A 22,469-nucleotide genomic window follows, 5' to 3' on the forward strand; every position below is an offset into this window, starting at 1 on the left:
AGAGTAAATGTGACACTATATGTGGAAAATCTAGAAGAGATCATGTACTACTCCTCTCGTGTCTAGACTTTGATTCTCTGTTTATTTTGTTTGTATTCAAGAAAGCTTTGGCATTATACTATATACATTCCAACCTAACAAAGTGATGAAAGGGATTCGTGAAAGTTTAATCCCAACTAAGTCATGTGAGTTAATGCATGCGCTGAACATAATCCAAAGAGTGATGACGAGTTCATGCATGCTTTCTTTGGTTTTGTCACTGAGCAGGTCAGTTTACTTTGGAACTCTACGTCTGTCTGTCCAACACAGATGCATATCATAAGGGTGAGATATGAGGGTGAAGTGAAGAGCCTAGAAACTAAAGCGACTTGTCATTGTTAGCTAATGAGGTAAAAAAAAAAGTTTTTTGAAAGAAAGCCAAAAACATCGACCCTGACCATCATGTTCTTGGTTTGCTCAGCGGTCGACCATTATTGATGGTGATAGATTGGACCCATATTAGATTTTGTGGTGATTGTTAGGGTAGTGGTTTTGTTTGTGCATCCGCACATGACAGACCACAGATACAGTTTTACATGCCCACAGATTCCATTTTTTCAACAAGGGGTTTCTTGATTTCAAAAGCAAAATGATACTTGAAATTTGAAAATTGGCATATGCTAATTACTGGCCGGTGCTTTTCTGCAACCAAACAGTACTGAGTGTGCCACAACCACAACACAGTATCACAATAACGTATCTATAAGCATTAAGATCGATTTATACGATACACTGTTACGGTAGCCTTAATCGCTCAAGCCATTGCATGCCCACTAAAAAGTTAGGATAAAGAAGTGCACGGGATAATTTGCGCACAATGATTTTGAACTCCACTAGAGCAAGAAAAGTCTCATTAATTGGCTTTTTTTCAAGTCATCGTTTTGAATTAATAATATATCATTTCAAAGTTTATGAAAAAGAGTACGACGCAGTCTAATGAATTGTCTCCAAATTCTATCGTTTAAGATTCGAATCGCAATCAGAATTAAATGCTTTTTTTTTTCCTCTTAATATTAAGACAAAACATGACAAAATATTTCCAAATTACCCATATAGGTAATTTTATATGTTAGAGCTATCTTCATTATAAAAGGGGAATAAAATAAAACTCTATTTGTGAGATGGTTGATGAATAATTAAAAATTTCTCTTGAGAAATTTCGTGATTGCTATTTTTTGCTTCTGTTTTGCGTCATTCCAACTGGTACAATGATGGCTCATTTGTTGATGAAATCAATCTTGTGGGATTTAGATTCTTTGCATGCATTAATTTTGGATATAGAAAGCAACCCTTCGTAACATAAAAAAATTCACAAAAAAAAAAAAAAAATTTGCTATAACGAATTAACGACCCCAAATCTAAGTCTAGGAGGCAAAAAATTTTCTTATCAAATCGATATGAAGATCTTTCACATAATTGAAGCAAGGGCCAAGGGGGAAAAGAAAAGTCTAAAAGCTTTACTTCAACAAATATAAAAATGTGATCAGTATGAAAAAATAAATCTCAATCATGCATTAATAATACAGAGAATTCTTCAGAAGCTAGGTGAATGAAGATAAAGAATATTATTGGTGCTTTGAAAAATATGTAGTGACATTCATAAAGATTGGATACTCTTTCAAAGGTATAATTTTCTTTTTAAACTAAATTTGAGCACAAGTGATCAAACATATTAGATGTGTGCACTGTGGAGGGATAATATTTTACTAGTTAGTTCGCTGAAGTGTCCCATTAAAAAACTAGAAAGGAACTAACAATGCTTGAAAAGATATAAGGAATTAAAAAAAATGAAATCAATAAACTGAATATTTCACTATTTGATCAATTCAGTACACAATAATGATTATAAAGAACATGGTTTGATTCTTGACATCACTACAAGATTATTTGATCTTTGACTCAATTATTTAGGGAGCTACACAAATTACATTCTTGCATTCCCCTGCCAAATTTTATGGGAAAATACTTGGCAAAATTGATTGTATAGATTCTCTGCGTCACCGAAAAACACGTATTAGTAACTTACACTTGCCAATGAAAACTCTTCAGTCCTCCAACCGAGAGCAATTCAATCACTACTCAAGATGTTATCTTCATTTAACTTTCATGGACCAATCAGTAAGATGGCTTAATCGGATGTGCTATTTCCTGCACTGCCAACCCAATACTGTTTGACAGCAATCAATATCTTCTCAGGCATGAGGGGTCCATCCTCGTGATCCATCATTTTGGTATCCCATCGCATGCCTTCGGCAAATTTTCTAACCTTGTTCAGGGCATCAACTTCGTCCCGGAAGATGACTGCCCCTTCTGGCCGCAAGATGCGGTCCATTTCCAGAAGGATGTCTTCTGGTTTACACCTGTTCAATCGTACATATTTGATGACATTAAGAGGAAGTGAAAAAATTTGAGCTCATATAAAGAAAACGTGTATCCTAGAATTAAGACCTCAGCTAATCATGATTTTTTGTTACTAAGATGATATATGGTGCAGCAGCCTACAAGCTGACTTCATCTGAGACAGACAGATTACCCAAAGAAGAAAATCTTTTGCATCAATTTCAGCTACAAACCTTGGAAAGTCATATTCATGACATTGAGCTTAATACCAAATTACTTGCTCACAAATATCAAACATATTGCCAGTAAAGGATAAATTAACAATATTTCTGCATTTCAAGTGGAAAATAGACTTTCCTAATGAGTTTCCAATCTGAGAAATAATTTTAGGTTATAATTAATTTTGTGTAGCTTTGCGGTTCTCCTCACTGGTCCAAAGTTGCAGCATTGTGCATTTATGAATTGGTTTCAAGTATACAAGTTTTTTATATGGGATTTGAGTCAGCACGCAGGAGAAAGAAGATAATGAGGCTTACGTGTTCTCATACAAGCTAAATACACCATTAGCATGAATAAGATCATATGTCCTTGGATATGTAGAGAATCCTTCACACCTGGAAAAAGAGGAGAAAAAACACTGTTATTGAGATTCCAAAGAACATAAATCCCTAAATTTCAGTTAAACTTCATATTCATCCCTTGATAAGAGAAAAAATAAGAGCAAAAAATGATTTGAAGGTAAAAACTTTGATTAGTCTTTCACAATGTGAGTTAAATGCATCTCAAAAGGCCAATCTTATGCCACTTTGGAGTTTCTCTTAAGCTCCTATTTTTCTTTCTATTTCACTTGCAAACACTTACTCATGAATAAAACATAAAAAATAAGTCTATCCTATCACCCACTTCGGATTGAGTGGTGAGGTTGATCCACTAGCAACAGTTCTAAAAATAAGGAAGTTCATAAAGTGTATTTCATCCCAGAAAGTACCATAAGTTATTATTTCTACTTTAATATGACTTTACAAACAGGTAAAGCTTTTCAAGCAGGTTGTACAATGGGAAAAATTCATTTTCAACAAAGAGCACCAGTACTAAAAATAAATATGTGCAGAAATGCAGGTGCAAATTAGGAACCATAATCACAAACAGAACAGGTAAAATTATTGGAACATACCAGTCATGGTATATGCCAATTAGGCCTCTCTCATAAATGACACCTAAAGTGTTCTTCGCAGTTGTTGGTACAACATTCATTACCCAAGATTTTGGCGATTCAAGTGCTGCTGCAAACCCCCCAAGGCCTGCATTCATGTCCATCACATTTCGATATCTTCTGGTGCCAATCAAACTGTTCATCTTTTTGTAAGCATTTACATGCTTTTTCCAAAGTTTACTATCCTCTTGGTAAGACTTGCCAGTAACTCCCTCAACTTCTCCGTTAGCTATTCGTGGAGGGACATCGAAAAGCCTGGATGGGAACTTCTTTAACTCCCCTCCTGCTACTTCTTTTGTACTGGATACTTCAGGGAAAGGGGTTATGCAAGTTTCCATCTGTTTGTACCTGAAATGCATCACAAAAAAATTAAATAAGATGGAAATACTAAGAACCTTTGCTGCAGCCTGACCTCCAACAGTGTCACAACTCACATTCCCAATGAAGATAAAACAGTAATTAGACTGACTTTCAAATTTATCCGTTCAGCAATATCACCAATGCACAGATGAATTAACACAGAGTTCATCTGAAACTAGATTTGGTTTCCTATTTGAAATTAAACAAGCAATCAGAAAGATAAGTCTAATGGACAATGATAGGGCATAACGATGAATAGTTGAATTCTGAGTTGCTTCATTATCTAAATTTTTTGTGGTCAGAAGATACCCATATTGTTCTCATAAACATAAATGATCTGCCAAAATAATAATAATTGAGGGGTCAGCAGAACTGGACTTGCAGTATTCTGGGGAGCTGCCCAGGAAGGTACTTAATGAAGATTAAATATATCCATCACCATACAATTGCCTAAAACCTGAATTAGCCATAAAATAGAATTATGATAGTATAGATGGATGTTAAAGTGAACATTCCAAGTCCCTAACAATGAGATGATCCTAGAGAGGCAAAGAACTAAATGCAATTAAGCAAAAGAAGGTGCAGGTGAACTCACCAAACATCATCAGGATCCCTTGATTTGCATTTGTTGGCAGACTTCCTCTTGCAGGATTTGTCATTTTTTTTCTTTCTCCAGATGGCAATATCTCCCTTCTCATACTTTTTCTCCCAGCAAAGAGACTCAGCAAGCTCTTCAATGCTTCTTTGTTCTGCTCGAAGTTCTTCCTTAGATCGCTTCCATGTTTGATAATATGTCTTCCAATTAATTGGAGGTCCAGATAAGATCCAGTATCCACCAGGTCTGAGGACTCGATCAACTTCCATAAGATACATCCCATCTGTACACAGAAGTCCATACATTGAATGGTCAACAGCTTCCACCAGACACACTAAGGTTTATACCAAAAGGTCTAGCTAAGTTATTTAGTTTTATTTTATTTTTCAAGTATTGCATGAATGGAAATCAAATCCCCTCCCCACCCTATGTAAGCGAGGTTCAATCTTTAGATCTCTTGTACAACACCAAGAGGTTTTACCAATTGAAAAAATTAGGCAGTAGCACCCAATTAATACCATGAGTAACCATGAAAAAGAATGTAGCAGAAAACAGAATGAAAATTTGTAGCCTAGGGCCTTTCAACCAGAAGTCCTATTTTATCTCCCAAAATAAAAAATCACTTGATTAATAGCTCAATTCAGTTTGATGCCACCTTAATCCCAACTACCAATGTAATTATGAAGCATATATAAACTCAACGAAAATTTTCTCCAGGATTTGTATTTTGATACCTTTTCCTTTTTAAAATTTTTTAATTGATACCATTTCCATATATTCTCAATCAAGCCCAAGAAAAATCTGACTCCATTCAAGATATATAACTAAATTGTCTTTTGATACAAGCAACTAAAAAAAAGTTAACATGAAACTATAAGGAAAATTTGTGTTTATAGCACAACTTTGCTATGCGAGTTTATAAACAGACCTGTTAATAACTAGTTAAAAATATGCAGGTATATTTAGCAACTCAATGGATTCTAATTGACTGTTGATCTAAAAAAAGATTCCAATTTCATCAGATCACAGATATCATTCATATTTCACTACTCAACAAAAGGTAACATAATATCTGATAAATCTATATGCTTTCAACTTTTTTCTTTTTCTTTTTTTATTTTATTTATTTTATAAGAAACTATATATTATATTAATGATGAAGAAACATTACAAGAAGTGGACCAGCTGTCCACTGAGAAAGCAGAAAAATGAAAACTTTTTCTGTGCTATACAAAATATGCCAATCCCCTCTACAAAAACTAGTGATAAGTGCATATTTTCCATATATTTTGCTATTAATTTCTCCATCTTTTTCTTGTTTTGGTCTTAAATATTCTAGTTATTTTAGTTAATTTTTAATTTAGTAAATAATTTTATTGTGTTAATTTTTATCTTAGTTTTTTTTTTTTTGTTATTTTAGTTATATTCTGGGATTAAAGAGAAATTAAATCGGAGCATTTAAGAAGAAATCTGCTTGAAGGAATTAAAAAAGGAAATAACCGAAGATTTTTCGAAGCCAATTAATTAATTGATGCACATTCGGAAGCATATGGGATTTCAAGGAGATTAATAAAGACTTTGGGAACAAGCATACATAAAATGGAAACTTGTTTAATGTGCATGGCTTTATAAGTTGCATGCAAGATTCACGTTACCAATTAAAAAAGATTTCATGCATAAGGCTTGCCTAGACTAAATTGCACATGGATGGCATTATATATGGAAAGCAAATTGAAGTAAAAGGAAATTGTCAAAGTGGACAGCATGTTCATGGCAATTAAAGGAAGCAAATCAATTGCTTTAAATTGGAAATAAATTCCAATAAGGATTTGGCCAACCATATGCATAATAAAAAGCCAACCTTTGGCTTTTAATAGACAATCGGCAGCCAAGAAGAATTGAAGAGAGAGCAGTAGCAAGAAGAGAAGAAAAGAAAAATAGAGGCAGCCACTTGAATTAATCTCTATGTCTGGTTTTATTGACTCTTTTATTCCCAATTCAATTATGTTAGGCTAGATTTTCTATTTAGTTGAGGGTGAATTAAAAACCCCAAACATGCTATGCAATTAATTTTTAATTTCTATCATTCAATTTATTTAATTGAGATTGTATATGTTCTTCTATAATTAATGTTTATGATTTTATTCTCGTCTTGTTTGAGTGGCCAATTAGATAGGACTTGAATAAATTCTATTTAGGACTTGAATAAATTCTATTGCTAGATTAAAATTCCTGATCCGTAATTGTCTTGATATTTTAATCATTAGTAGCAGGTTGGAATCAATGATTTCAATCGGAGAATATAACCTAGGTTAAATAATCTGAGCTTGTGTGTTTATTGCCTAGATCAACCTAATATCTTTCTCTACTTAATGCTTCCATTATCTTAAATTTAAAGAGCTTGTTTTAAATTATTTAATGGTTAGAGATTAGGTGAAAAACTTGTTTTGCCTAATGATACACTCAGGAAAGATTGAGACTAACAAAACTTATTGTTGTCTAAGGTAGTTTCAATAGAAATTGATGATAGAATTGATATATTATGTGCATGTTTGGTGGTGGCGAATGATCATTTAACCAAAATTTTCATCATTATTATTTCTCTCTCCTTTAATTAGAGTTTTTGTTAAATTATTGTTTTCATAGTTTTAATTTCTTTATTTCTTGCTATTTATTTAAAAATTCATAAAAACCCCCTTTTATTTATAATTAGAATTTTCTTTAATTAGATTAATTTATATTATTATTAATATTATTATTACTACTATTATTTTATTTTAAATCCTGCTTTAGAGTTGATAATAAATACAACTAGCATAGTTTTCGTGGGATCGATCCTTACTCGCTCTGTACTAGTTATTTATATTAGTAGTAAGGTTTTAAATTTGGTGCACCCTAATGACACTACCAACTAGACCAACCTAGACACCTATCTCAAACACTCTCCCAACTTAGATGAATGAAGAAAAAAATATGAATCTTGGAACTCCTTAGAAACTGAAGCCCAAAACAAAGTTAGAAGACAGATTCTATCCCATAATTCTTCAATATTGTCTGCACTTTTTTCTTCAAAAATAAGAAGATTTCTTTCTTGCCGTACTACCCAAAACAGAGCTGCCACATTTATATCCAAAGAGTTTTGGCCTTTTTTCCTTTACTAAAAGCATAGGAATTCTCCATAAGAATAAAATGAAAAGAACCCGAAATGACACACAAAATGTTAGCCTCTTTGCACAACCTACTCCACAACTTTGAAGTCACAAAACAATAAAGAAAAAGATGATTAGAAGTTTCTGCACTAGTTTTGCATATCACACACCAAGAAGGAGATAGACACATATTAGGGAACTTTCTTTGAATTACTTTCCCAGGGTTTAATTTTCCTTGAGCCAAGGCCAACAAAACGACTTGAATTTTAAGAGGAATACTAGCCAAGGAGACATCATTAATCAACCATTTAAGATAAGACTTACCAGAATAATGTCCTGATGCCTTCCAAACTCCACAATCTAAAGTTGAAAGCACAACCTATATGCTTTCAACTTTTAATATGTAGGAATGAACATCCTGACACATCACCGCTTTTTGACAAAATATGGATGTCTTTGGATTCAACATAATTAAAATGAGTATCATAAGATCTAAAAATATTTATTGTCAGATTATAGAAAATTATATATGCGGTCCTTTTTTTCAATTATAGATTTTTAAACCATGTATTATATACAGAATACACTAAAATGCAATATGGTTCTACAATATTGACAATAGAGGCCTTACCATTTGAAGTCCATGGTATCAGACACCGAGAGCATTGAGCCATATCAAAGGCTCGTGAAGGATATGGAAGATGTATTGTTCCAAGAACACCAATAACAGCAGGTACACCTCGTTCTAATGCAAACTGTACCTGTGCTTCGTGATTGTCCCTCGGAGCAAAGGACATAGTCAGTACATTTCTTTTTAAAAGGTATGCACCCCAGCTTGCAACCTACAAAATAATCGACATTATCAGTTTAGGAGAATATTACAAACTTAAATTAATTAGACAAGAAGCAATGCTTGAATGCGATTTGATAATATACTGTCTGAGCCTAATTAGGAAGAACAAACAATAATACCATTACATGTTTAGAAATATAAACAAATAAAGAGAAAGATGCAAGAAGAAAATGATACATAACAATCCAAACTGTTAGGGACAAACACATAAAGCTACAATAGTTCTCAGCATAGACCAGTTGAGCAGTGTACTTCCCAGGTATTTCCATGTATAGAAAGAAATTATCTAGAGGATGATAATGCATCCACCATATGGCACTATTCTACATATTACACGAATGACCCTGGTAACTCAAAGTGATCCAGACCTATCAAGATTGCTAATATTCAACTGAAAGCACACAGTCATGTTACTAGCGGTCAATTAAAAAAATAAATAAATAAATTTTCTCTGAATAATTAACATATGACATATGCAGAGGTTATTCAAGTTCAGTAACATACTCCACATCCAGTGTCCAGTGCTGTTCTGACAGAGCCATCTTTAATTGGGATAACTGATGCAAGCTCATCAATATATGCATCAGCACCTTGTGGAAACATTGTTCCTCCACCTGGAAATTTAAAAACATTCCCCTGAAACTGCACCCAGTTCTGTACAGCCTTTTCAACTGTTAGGCTTTTATGAGGAACATTTGCATAATGAACATAGTCCCGACCCTTTGGCCATGGAAATGGGGTCATATACCCCTTGGGAGCAGGTATAAGACAATGCAATTTTTCATCTTCAGGAGGACAATGTCTTTCCCTGTATGTCATATTCTCTCTTGGAAATTTCATAGCTCGGTCTTGTTCCTGACAAGGAGTATAATCACTGTATTTAACATCACAGGGCTTAAACACTTTAGCTTTAGGCTCAGAAGGTTCAACAATCTCCACATCATTGTGGTGAGTTTCAAAGCTCAAATCAGTAAAGATATTACAGTCTGCCTGCTTGGTTATTTGTGACGCTATAGTATCACCTTTTCCAAAACCACTCTTCTGCCATGCTCCAAGCATGTAAAAGAAACCGCACAAAACAATGACAATAAGTATAGACAGTGGACTCCTTGTTCTGCTTCCTGATGAATTATGCTTCCCCATTATATGCCTGGGGCAATTCCTTGAAGCAACTGTGAGATGTAACTTAGTCAAAAAACACAATCACTTTGCACTACTAATTATGCAAAGTAGTTACAGCAATCATAAAGGATGTTTATTTTTGGAGAAAAGATAGTCATCATCAACCAACACAGTACAAATGCTTCAATCAGTCACAGGAGTCATACACAGATCTCAACTGCTTTCTCAAAATTAATTGTTGTTACACATGGAAAGGAGAAGACGGTGAAATAGCAACCCAAGTTATGAATCCTTGTTTTGTAAAGTTATCTAGCACGCAGGTAGAATTAAATAAAAGCCCAAAGTTCTAAAAAGCAGCGACAAACCCTTTAGCTCTATGCAACTTCCGCAAACCCTATCTGCCAAAGTCAATATTTCTTTCTTGGAATGCATTGATGAATTTTATCTACTGAAATATCATGTTTTGCATTTGCCTTCAACACTCAATTTACTCATTGATGTCAAACCCGAGTCATTCATTTTTCAAATTATTAATAACTATCTATAGATAACTTTTTCCTCCTATCGAGAAAATGCCATCTGAATGTCTCAAAAACATTTATACAAGGGGAAAAAAGTTAAGAATGACAATTGATAAATCCATTAACATATAAGTATAAAAAAAAAAAAAACAAGTAGCAAAGATCCTATATTTAGTGGAAAAAGAAAATAAAATTAATACTACCAATTTTGTTTACCAGATTTGACCTTAAAAGTCGTTCTATAATATACAATTTGATCCAAAGGTTAACCAATAAAGAGAAAGAGTAGCCAAATCATATAACCAACTTACTGAAAGCACATGATAAAGTTCCAAAACATAATTAAAAGTTATAGGAACTCATCAAAAGTGAAATAAAGTTCCAAAGTTGATGTGGATTGTGGACGGTACACAGCAAGATCTGAAAAGAAAAGATATACCAATACTATAAAGTAAAGAAAAGTATGCATGCAGCTGATCAAATCAAGGATTCATATCAAAATCAAATCTCCTCACATATTGTAGGTACTACTCTTAATCCTGAATAACCCCATTTCCCTTCTCGTCAAGCTCAAACATCTTTCATACTCAAGAACACATGCAAAGCTATTTTTTTTTTTTTTTTGCCACAGTCACACTGAAACAGCTACGAAAATCACACTTAATGACAATTAAATATGAACAAACAATAGAATTAACCATTAACTCTATCATCAATGATAAAGAGTTTGAAAAGTAACTGCAACAACTTCATTTTCAAGAACCCAGAAAGCAAAAAAGTAAAGGGGCCACAGATCTTAAGAGAAAATAAGGCAACAATATGCAAACACACACACACACACACACACATATGGCATAATCTAATAAAAATGGCAATGATTAAAAAAGGTAGAAATGTAACAAAACATTCACCTGAATATGAAAGCTCTCCAATGAGGAGCAAGAGAAGAGTTCTTTCTTGAACTTTCACTCACACACACAGTCTCTCTCTCTCTCTCTCTCTCTCTCTCTAGATCGCTGAAGTGCTTGAACTGGTAAGTGCCACTGTGTGAGTGAGCTTCAAAGAGGAGAGAGAACGGGTGGAGAGACGGTATATTTGTGGTCACCTCCTTTATACTCTGTCGGATTGATAATATCGAGTGAATCCCTAATGTTTTAAATTTTCTCAATGTGAGTACAATTTATCTATTTGTATTAAATAAGTCCCTAACCACCACTAACTCCTAATAATAAATTATGCTCATGAATTATGATATATTCAATGTTGGTTTCACATTACATTTCACAAAGTACCGAACTGTATTAGTATAAAAACACTATTTGGGTAGGTCTTTATGGAAATTCTTTAATTTTGAGATGTCATTTTGTATACTTTTTTCATTATTTTTTGTCTTTTTTATTATTTTTATTATTTTATATACTTTTCATTAATATTATGAAATATGAATGTTGCGTTAGCTATCACAATGGCTCTATTCTTTAGCCACTACTTACCACTATTGGTGTATCTATTGAAGTTGTCAATGATATCATTAAGATCCTCGTATGTTTCTCGCTACACAACTTTCTATCGATATCAAAATTTGAACTTAAGAATTACATTTTGACTAGCGTATTATCATTACTCAATTATAATGATGGTGAATACCATGTCATATTCCCTAAAATTAAAAAATGATGGAGGTGATAAGTTTTCACTTGCCGCTAATTGATGGTAATGTTAATCGGTAGCTGAATTTTATAATATATATCTATGTATTTGTAAATGTAACAATGATAATTAAATGCTTGTGTAGATTATTTGATAAGAATTCTTATTGTTTTAGCTGGATTTTTATTAAGATCCAATTCGAACCATTAGGTGTCTCATTGGATCCAATTCAAATCTTATTAAAATAAATAAAATGTATATTTTGGGGGAGATTAGGCTAGGTTGGATTTAAATGTGTATTTCTATTGTTCAGGGTAAGAGGTATAACTAAAGTGATCTGATAGGTGAGCTGGGGTGATTTGAAAGGTTACTTGAGGTGATTTGGGAGGTGAGCTACGATATTCTAAGTTTGGAATATTATGACGAGCTTGTGAAGCTCGTGCAAGTTAATTTAGGGAGTTGACGTAGGGAGCTCAATAAAAATTTGAGGATAGCTCTAAAAAGTTTATCTGTTAACTCCATAGAGCTTGTAGGATAATTCTTGCAAACTCATATATGAAATATGCTGGGCATCAAAACCATCATAATAAATAGAAAATAAGTACAAACAATAAAGAACACACAATATTTTACATGGTTCGGTCCTTTGGCTTACATCTACTCGGTAGCTCATCTTCAATCCACTAAATAAATGAAGTATTACATGATTTGCTCTACAAAATCATCAAAATCTTAATAAAGGTTGCTTATGGTGGATAATAAAATGAGAGAAATGTAGGTCTTATGAATATTAGAGAGTTTTCTAATAAAAGAATAGTAGCGGAGCTTATTTGAGAGGTGAGGTGGCTAAGATTTTCCATGGAGGCATAAAAATAAAGGGAGAAGAAGGTAAAGTAGCCCTTAAAAAATCATATCTGGAAAAAAAGGCCATGGGTTGGATGGAGCAAAAGGAGAGAGAGTGCTAGAGATAGAGAGAGTTCCCTCAAGATTGAATATGTGGAAGTTATATAAGAGTGTTCATGAGGGTATATTAGTAATTTTGGACATGTGGCACTCATTTAATGGCTGACCTCCCTTCGGTCAGGCTATTTGAGTAATTTATCTTGTGGTCCTTTGATGGTGACATTTATGAGCTTGAGAGATAAGGAAACCTCCAACCACCTTTTGTCTTCCATGGTTGGACACGTGGCAGCCTTCTAGCATTGTGGTCCTGTTACTTTTATAGTGGTACAAAAGGACAGTCTACTTGGCATTTTCTCATTGTTTGGCTAGAGAATCTTCATTCTTATTAGCTCGTCATCCTTATCCAGAAGAATATATTTTTGTTCTCTCTTATGATGGCATGCATTGTTCATGTGCTAACGCTGACCGTTGAAATTTAGCTTCCAATAATACCCTTTAATATTGTGTATTTATCAAAACTGCTTTTTCTTCAAGGAGCTTACTTTCTATCTCTCTGTGAGCTATCCTAAACCCAATTAACTTCCCTTAGTTAACTTTTTTACCCTGTGTCATTGAGTTATTGACCCATGTTAGCACTCATATTTCCCTTAAACACTAAATTTACCCGTTCTAATGTTAGTAATTAATGACTGATGGTAGCTATTGGAAGCAACAAGCACCAATGCATTTGTTTTTAAAATAATTAATAAATCATTATTTTAAATAATTAATAATAAATTAAAAATTTTACTATAAAACGTTGAATAATATAAATGAAAATTTTAAGATATTTTAAAATAGACCATTCCCTAGATCTACCCACCAATACACTTCCTAAAAAGTTATTTCAGTCACTTGAATAGAGTTTGGGGCTTGTTTAGTAGAGATGGACATTATATGTCCTTCTATGAGGAAACAATAAAAATATAGGGGTCTGAATCATATTACATACTTGGTATTATAATTGTCAAAATCCTGCAGTGACTCCGGAGTATTTTGACTTATTAGATTATAAAAAATTTATCACTAAACGACAATAATTTTTTTTTTAATCTTAACGAAAATTATATATGCAAATATTCTTTAGAAAGTAAAAACAGTGATAAATAAATGTACAAAATGGTGAGAAAATGATGACAAAATAATTTCAAAATAGATAAATTTAGATTAATCTCAATAAATTTTTTATTGTGAATATGAGTAGATTTTTTATTTTAATATATAAAGTACTAATTTCATCCAAAATCTTGGACTGTACAAAAATATGAAAAAATTATTATGTCAGGTGGTTTAATAGTATAACGTCATATTATTTATGACTTAATAACTTTTTTAGATTTATATGAAGCACAATGAATCAAGTTTTCTCAGGTGGGATTTTTCTTTAATGATTTTATTTTTTTTAATAATAAAAATCTTTAAGATGCACAAAAAGAAAAATTATTTCACCCTTATTCTTTACTTCCAATATATCTCTTCATCAATTAGCATATGCATAGATCTAGCAATAAAACAGCTCATGGACTTGCTAAATACGCCATTAGAAGTGGAGTCTCGAATGTCTGGATGGAGTCATTCCCAGCTGACATTGCTTGCATTCTCAATTCTGTTAATTAATGAAAATATTTATCTTTTCTTCTGAAAAAAAAAGATAAATTATTTCACAAATTTTATCTTTTTTTTTTTAATTCAAAATCATTTTGCTATTAAAAATTTAAAAACAAGCAGAACGTTTTGTAAACATTAATCATTGCTCTGGAAAAAGTATATATATGCCATTGATGATCAATTTCTGCCGACACTCCCTATGAATTAATGTTGAAGTTGATTGATGCAAATAAGATATCCATGCTATGAATTATGTAAATAAGATGAGATATGATTAAGTTATTAAGAGAATAAGAGTACGTGGAAAGGGGGAGGCTATTCATGCTAAAGCAATAACGACAACTTTGAAAGGAGAGAATGGGCGACCACTCCATGCCAGTGTGCTCCACTCACTAACCTAAGCTTGACCAAATTAATTTTTGATAAAGGATGGACATTATTCAACTCGGCTCGGTCCAAATGTCAAACTATATTGAATTGTTTTAATTTGGTTCAAATCTTAAATTCGTTTTGATTCAATTTAATTTTATATGATTCAATTCGTGAAATATAATTTTTTTTAAAATTAGCTAAATTTTTATATTTTTCACCTAAATTTAATTATTCTTTTAATCCAATTCAGATATAATCACTAATCATTTATGTTTTATGTAAAAATACTAGTAAAAAAAAATTATTAATTACATAATTTTTTAAAAAATTTTAGCACTGAATCGATTGGTTTTCAATTTAGTTCAGTTCAAACAAAAAACCGATCGATTTATATTTTCTAAACTATTCGGTTCGCACTGACCGAACCAAACCGAATTTCCATTGCTATTTCTGATGACTTTCATTCCACCTTTGATATGCCTAGGGGCAAATAAAAATTAGAGTACTAAGAAGATCTTGTTACAAAAATAACAAAGTAAACAAAAAGACTTGAAGTAAACATATAACAAGCAGATTATAAACCCATCTCCTTAGAGAGCCAGCTTTCTATCATTGAGATTTGAGGATCATTCCAAATGCTACCCACAATGCTGCTCACCGGCACAGGGTATTAGAGACTGCAGTGACCAATTCTACAACGTATCCATGTCAAAAGATTAGTGCTTTAGGCTCTGCAACAAGATTGTGATTGTACACATCAATTGAATAATTTGCACGGTTATATTAACATACAATAAAAAGATGCAGCTTCAGAAGAGACACTGAAGCGAACATTGATCAACAAGAAGTGACAAAATTAAAATGGAACAAGAACAATATTAGCAGCTCACCAGCCTTCAGTGGGCTCTGTTGTTGACCAAACTTCATGTCCCTGCCTTCAGCTGATCTCCATTTGCTGGCCTCTCCTTTCTTTCTCATTTTTGAAGAGCTCAGAGAGCCTTCAACTAACACCCAAAAAAAAAAAAAAAGAGCTTTGAAATTGAAGCGTAAAAAGAAATTGAATTAATAAAATTCCAAGAAGACACATGATACATTTTGGCATAACCAAATTTCAAAATTCAGATAATGATCTACATTCTGACCCCAGCATGATACATTTTGGCATAACCAAATTTCAAAATTCAGATAATGAGCTACATTCTGACCCCAGCATTTTACCTATATGAATTGCAGACGAAAATTAAAGACATTCGGGATCTCAAATCACATATGCACATATGGTTTGCAAAAATTGGTATCCACTTCAGATTCCATCCACCCAATTCCTAGGTCAAGAATTTCCGAGTGACGGAGAGCAAAACTATGACTGGATATGAATCTCCTCAGAGCAAAGTGATTTATCACCCAACAAGATTATAAAATTCTAATTTCATCCTTGTCCTCTAACATCAAACTATTGGCAAAAAATGTAGGCCATTGGCCTTTTTTACAAACGTGAAACTTCTTGAAAACCTTGAAAAATGACTTAAAGCACTGCATTATTCTATCAACAAAAAAGCCAGCTCAACTGGAACAAGTCAACAACCACATTGGTCCTATTTTACCCAAAGATGAGGTCTGGACTTTTTCAGATTCACGGTGCCTTCTCTGCTGCAGGTTGGAACCTCCTACACCTGATCTGATGTAGGAAAGCAGTTGTGATAATTTGCAGGAAATTTTAATCCAGCACCACAAGTAACACTAATTTTGGGGCTCAACTAACCAGCTGCTAGGACAATTAAAAGAATATATATATATATATATATACACACACACACACATGCACACACGCATACATGTATAAATAAATAGATAAATAAATAGATAGATAGATAGATAGACCATGAAAAAAGATCAAGAAGACGCCCTCATGAGTTATGACCAAGAACTAGCATTGCTCCGTAATTTAATACGCTAAAGCTCTCAACAAAATTATATGTCTACGCTTATTGAACTGATCGTAGCACGACTTCGTAGAAATAACTCAACTTAATTTTTATGAATTTCCTCTTTTAGGCAGACGCAAAGAAAGAATAACTCCAAACCAAAAATAAATAAATAGCCACGGCTATATCAAGCCTTGCATAACAACAATAAGCACAGTTGCCAAATACTAAAGAGCAACGACTGAGCCAACTACTCAAGAATCCTGTCCAAGCAATACGTGAAAGTGATAACAATCATAATGACAGTCTAATTCAATTACAATCAGTGTTTTACTAACCACTCATCATATATAATCCGACATCTACAATGCTCTTGCAAGCGCAAGAAGTAACCCATCCATAAAACAACAAGGCATTTTAATATTAATTTTTTCATTTTTAGAAGAAAAAGGAAGCAGTATTTGCTCTATCTTCTAAGTAAAAAATTATACAAGTAAAATGCAGCCTTTTTTCTCTGAATTTCATTCCACCAAAATTGAAGATATGTTTACATAATCCTGCTCAATCTTTTGTCTCCAAAAGAAGCCCCTTCAACAAAAATTAATTTTCATGTTTAGTTTAGTTGAAACAAAAATAACAACCAGGTGAGAAAATAAGCAGAAATCTGGAAGAATGTGTAAATTAACAAGTAAAATTTTTTATGCCTTTAGTACCTTGCCATTCCCATACCACTTTTGATTCACCCTTCAATAACTTTGGATATTGATCCACTCTCGAGTCCTCCTGTACCAACTCCTCCACCTTCAAATATAAACAGACATTAACTTTTTAATGTATAACATAATGCAAAATAATTCTTCAACTTTCTCACATGCCCACAGCTGTTGGATCACACAGCTTTTCAGAGAACGTACCAAACATGGAAAAATGTTACAACACTAGAGCAACAGAGACAATGATGATCTGAAAAGGAAACTAATGAGTTTTCTTGGGACCTCCTGACGTACTGCTTTAAAAAAATTCAGCTAAGTGTTCTTGTTAAGGGCGCAACAAGACAATAAATAAATAAACATCCAGCATACGTCAGGAGGTTATGGGGCATGCAAATGACAGATTCAACTCCAAGCACCTAAAAAACAAAAAAGTATAGGAATCGTAATAGTTAGCTGGGACATGAGAGGCTAAGACTACAAGGAAATATCAAGCTATAAAGAAATGAGTGACACGTAAAGCAATTCATGAAGTTCAAAAAAAAAAAAAGAAGTCAGTTCAAGGCAAAAAGAAAGGCCTTTAAATGAGGCATAATAACATTCATTGTAAGGGCATGGAACAGAATAACTTCGGCTAGATATTTCTCTGAAATGTATTCTGTGCTGCATCTTGGAAAAAATACAACAGATCTACTCATAAAAATAACTGACTAGCAAGTGTATATTGTCAAAGCTGGTTGGATGACTACATTGCTAGGAACCTGATTTTAACAAAAAAGGCCACCACAATTATCATTAAAAGTAAACAGACTCTCTTGCACAAGCACAAAAAATACTACCCCATGCTATTTTAAACATGATCAGAAATTCACCCAAAAAATATAACACAAAATTAGTTCCATCGGAAATTTTTAATACATATAATCAAGGATACTTTAATCCATAGAAAATAATAAATCCAAGATTAAAAGATGGCCTAGTGAAAGGGCATAAAAAGAATACCTTCTTCCATATCACAGGGTCCTTTCTTTCCTTGGGCAAAAGAAGATGATCTCGTAACCTAGAGGCAACTACCCATGGTTCACATTCACCATTTACACTCTTTGACATCAATGCATTCTCCTCAAGTATCTCACAAACCTATAAAAAATAGCAAGAATCAGTCAATTTACGGCTACTTAATGTCAAATAAACACAGTATGTGCTAGTGATAAGTTTTAGATTAAACTCTTCTGGCTATTTCTATTTTCCTTTTCCTTTTCTTCTTTCTTTTCTTCTTAATCTTTCTATACCCTATTTTCCTTCCCACACATTCTATGAACATAAAACAAGGTGGCTCACAAGGGATAACCTTTACCAAAATGATAACATTCATGGGGACATCCATTTGGCAATAGTTTGTTCCAATACACAATATAAGGGAGGTTTCATGATTATCCTCCGTTCGTCATTGATCTAAACAATATGGTCAAAACCAAAGATTGAAGTACCATTGAAGAAATTCTTCAAATGGATTGCAGACAAAACATTCTAGAATATAGGGTGGTGGCTTCTACAAGATCTTAACTTGCAGCAGGTAACAACAAATTGGTATATTAAAAACGAGGAAACCATTGAACGTGACAAAGGGGGAAAAAATGGATTGTACACCTGGTGGTAAAGCTCTTCAACTCTGATAGCAAAATAGCGTCTCCTGTGGACTTTCCAGAGCAACAATAAACATCCCACAAGCTGTATATCTCAATTTTGTTAACAAGCTTCAATATTTTGATACTAAATCTAAAGCACTCAAAGTCTGCCTTTCAGAATGGAGTACCAATGAACAGACAGGCACAATAATTAGAGCATGAGTGGAGACCCATTGATGAATGCGACAGGATAATGGCTTGTAATGTTCTGCTAGCAATTCTGGACACTTCAACTCTTTCATCCTACGTACATAAAGAAAATTTTTTTAGAGCAACTGTACCGAAACATTCAAAGATTCAAAAATTAAAAATTCAAGTTAGAGATCGAATAATATACCCATAAGAATTAGTCCTTGACTCCAGATATCTACCAACAGTCTCCATTGTCCTTTTCTTTGTATACAAGTAAACAGGATTATCCAACTCAAATATTTTCATCAACTCATGTCCTTCTAAATCATTCCATATGTCATTCTCTTCAACCTGAAAATGGTATGCATTTATAACCATTACTCTCAACAGTCATCCCAAGAGTCTTATAATTATTTTTTCTTTTTTAAATGTCATAAAGTTTAAAAGATTTCAAAGTAACAGACCCAAATTGATCCAGTTCCATCGCACAAAAATTGAGCATAAGCTCTACAAAGACGATTTTCTACCCATCTTGACTGCAGTTCCATCACATATAAATTGCCAATCAGAAAATATACAACATATTGAAAATCAAAATCATTATGTCAATTTGTATAAATAATATTAGTTTCTAGGAGTGATCAAGATTGTGAGGACATACAAGTCTCCCAGCTGTTTCATTAATATCTCCATCTTCTACACACAACTTCCCATGCTTCCTATAGCCATGAAAACATTCCAACTTACCTTGATGACATTCGCCGTTACTTGGACAGGGCTCACAAGAATCTGCAATGGTGTGCATTCGTCAAAAGCTCATTCTGATGCAAGTAACAAGCATCAAAGAAGAATACATCCCCCAGCAGCCAGCATCATTGGTTACATCTTTAATAATACACGAAAAAACCTCGAGATAGACTACCAACAAAGCAATAGAAATAACAATTTAAAAAGTAATACTTACTTTGTACAAACTGAAATGACATAATTCTATTTGGTGGGATAAAAACATAAAATGATTAAAAAAAAATCATGTGAGCCATGAGGTGTTTTCATCCCACAGATGCAGTTATATTACGTCATGTCAGTTTGTACATGAAACTGCAGCTCTATTCTTACTCATACCAACAATTGGTTAATAACAAGTACATAAAGGTAATAGTTTCTACATGAACCAAGTAATCAGAGAGCAATTTAAAAACTACCCACAAGAGTAATCACTCAACTCAAGTTCAACAAAGCATTATTATTAATGGAAACAAAAGATGACCCAAAAATCAAGAAAATAATAATAATGGTAATAAAGGGTTAAATTTTACAAACCGGTGGGAGATTGAGGGGAGTCTAGTAATAAGTTGGAGTCGCAGAAAGGTTTTGATGTTGAGTTAAGAAAGTTGGCCAAGTAGTTGCAGGTTAAAGCGACGGAAGAGGCGATGGCTACTACTGTTATGAGCCTCAACAAGTCTTGTTTTGATGGGAATAAGCTCTGTGGCGGTTCCGTCATCCAGCTCCATGATGAAGAAGAAGAAGAAGAAGAAGAAGAAGAAGAATTGGATTTTGGTTTTGGTCTCTTCTTCTTTGTTGAAGAAGACATTGAAGCAGAATTAAAATGCGAAATTCTCAAAATGTATATTAGAAAATAGATTTAATCTTGACAATCACTTCATCGCGAAAAAGGGGTTAGAGTTTTTATTAAAATAAAAATGATTTTACTAGTGTGTTTTTATTATAAAAACTTTAGTTGTTTTGTTGTAAACAACAATTTTTATTCAAAATTATTTTAATAGAAATTTTTTAAAAATATATTATGAAAATGATGAAATAAGGTAGTGTTTGTATTTTAAATTGGTGTGATAATATTGGAATTGGCATTGTGGAGTGAGAGTAGAAAAAGATTGTTTACTTACATTTAAATGAGACTGTGAAATTGGAATCAGAATTAAAATTTAATTTATATGTTTATTTTTTCTTACATCAGAAGTAAATAGTTTCAAATTATAGTTTTACTCATATTTAAAAAATTATAGTTTTTAATTACAAAATTAATAAAAATTATATTTAAAAATAAAATATTTATTTTATTATATTTGTAAATTAGTAATAATTATTAATATTCTCAATTATGTAAATCGTAATTTTTTATTAATTTTAATTATGTAAATTAAAAATTATTGATAAAAGCAATACAAATGAAATATTATTATTAATAATATAGCACAAAATTAATATTTTCTAAGAATAAACTATTTATTATTATTAATATTAATATTAAATAAATATAATATTCTTATTTTTAAATAAATATAATAATATAATATTTTCAAAAAAGTATATAGTAATATTATTAATTTTTTATGAATATAATAATAATATTTTAAAGTAATTTTAACTTAGAATTAATGTAAATTATTATTTTTAATAAATGTAATTTATAAAATAGTAAAATAATATTATTTAAATAAATATGATATTATTTATTTTTATTAAATATAATTATATCAAAATTTAATAAAATAAGAGTAAAAAAGAAAGAGGTGTGAGTGAATTTCCACTCCCACCCCTCATTTCAAATATGGAAAGAGTCCACGGAGTGAGATTCTTACTTCTCCCTTGTAATACGTAAGTAAATATTGAAGTAGGAGAAGTTCACATTCCTCATTTCCACTCCAGTAAGTAAATATTGTATAAGATTGTAAAATAAATAAAAAATAATTTTGATAATTCAATTTTTTTCAAAAGTTTTTCCAACCTTCTTGAAGACTTATTTTGGGTTGCTTTTTAAAAGTTAAAAATTAAATTTTAATAATTGATAAATTTTTCCAAAAACTACTTTTGGTAAAATCACTTCATTTTAATCTTATAGATTTTGAATAATAGGGGAGTAGCTTTTTACAATTTGATTTTAATAATCAATTATTTTAAAAGATACAATGTTACCTAACTAGTCTTTAATCCCAAAAACTCGGTTGAAAGCAACAATTGTGAACAGTCAACAGTTGACCTTAGAAACACGTTGGCATGCCACCTAAGCTACATCCATCTACAGCCAACTGATGAGAGAAATGAGTTGCATTTAATGAGATGGCAAAACGGTTATCCTGAGGAATATCGGCACATGAGCATGGGGGGATGGAGATTGTAGAAGCTCTATATCATTGGTTAACAACAGCTATATTCACGGATCAATTTTTGTTTATTTTCAAGTGTTGTCCTTAAATAGGCCAATACTTGTAAACTTTCATTCATTCAA

General features: G+C 32.4%; 2 protein-coding genes across 6 annotated transcripts; both read right to left on the reverse strand.

Moving 5' to 3' along the window:
- Positions 1-1,817: 1,817 nt before the first annotated feature.
- LOC102630472 (probable methyltransferase PMT14) lies at positions 1,818-11,278 on the reverse strand. 2 transcript variants are annotated; one of them, XM_006485340.4, is made up of 8 exons: positions 11,104-11,278; positions 10,504-10,612; positions 9,054-9,721; positions 8,328-8,538; positions 4,548-4,830; positions 3,554-3,940; positions 2,916-2,993; positions 1,818-2,399 (listed from the first exon to the last, which is right to left on the reverse strand). In XM_006485340.4, exons 3-8 carry the CDS (start codon positions 9,690-9,692, stop codon positions 2,168-2,170), a joined length of 1,830 nt encoding a protein of 609 aa, XP_006485403.1. In that variant the 5' UTR covers positions 9,693-9,721; positions 10,504-10,612; positions 11,104-11,278; the 3' UTR covers positions 1,818-2,167. The 2 variants fall into 2 exon arrangements, with proteins under 2 accessions (XP_006485403.1, XP_006485402.1); XM_006485339.4 differs by lacking the exon at positions 10,504-10,612.
- Positions 11,279-15,151: 3,873 nt separating this feature from the next.
- On the reverse strand, positions 15,152-20,886 carry LOC102629601 (hypothetical protein). 4 transcript variants are annotated; one of them, XM_006485335.4, is made up of 10 exons: positions 20,543-20,883; positions 19,881-20,008; positions 19,684-19,755; positions 19,425-19,570; positions 19,216-19,330; positions 19,050-19,130; positions 18,402-18,539; positions 17,403-17,490; positions 15,655-15,768; positions 15,152-15,456 (listed from the first exon to the last, which is right to left on the reverse strand). In XM_006485335.4, exons 1-10 carry the CDS (start codon positions 20,811-20,813, stop codon positions 15,419-15,421), a joined length of 1,191 nt encoding a protein of 396 aa, XP_006485398.1. In that variant the 5' UTR covers positions 20,814-20,883; the 3' UTR covers positions 15,152-15,418. The 4 variants fall into 4 exon arrangements, 3 of the variants coding, with proteins under 3 accessions (XP_006485398.1, XP_006485399.1, XP_006485401.1); XM_006485336.4 differs by having other exon boundaries at positions 15,152-15,495; positions 20,543-20,882; XR_003066438.2 differs by lacking the exon at positions 15,152-15,456 and adding an exon at positions 17,181-17,277 and having other exon boundaries at positions 20,543-20,884.
- Positions 20,887-22,469: the final 1,583 nt, after the last annotated feature.

This window comes from Citrus sinensis, chromosome 4 (assembly GCF_022201045.2).
Source record: "Citrus sinensis cultivar Valencia sweet orange chromosome 4, DVS_A1.0, whole genome shotgun sequence".
Classification (NCBI taxonomy): Eukaryota; Viridiplantae; Streptophyta; class Magnoliopsida; order Sapindales; family Rutaceae; genus Citrus; species Citrus sinensis.

Coding starts and splice junctions, on each gene's coding strand:
- LOC102630472 (XM_006485339.4), bottom strand. CDS start 9,692: ATGGGGAAGCATAATTCATCAGGAAGCAGAACAAGGAGTCCACTGTCT. Junction 8,539..9,053: donor CACTGGACACTGGATGTGGA/GTATGTTACTGA, acceptor ATTATTTTGTAG/GTTGCAAGCTGGGGTGCATA. Junction 3,941..4,547: donor AGGGATCCTGATGATGTTTG/GTGAGTTCACCT, acceptor GATGCATTTCAG/GTACAAACAGATGGAAACTT.
- LOC102629601 (XM_006485335.4), bottom strand. CDS start 20,813: ATGTCTTCTTCAACAAAGAAGAAGAGACCAAAACCAAAATCCAATTCT. Junction 20,009..20,542: donor CTCCCCTCAATCTCCCACCG/GTTTGTAAAATT, acceptor ACACCATTGCAG/ATTCTTGTGAGCCCTGTCCA. Junction 15,457..15,654: donor ACAGAGCCCACTGAAGGCTG/GTGAGCTGCTAA, acceptor GATACGTTGTAG/AATTGGTCACTGCAGTCTCT.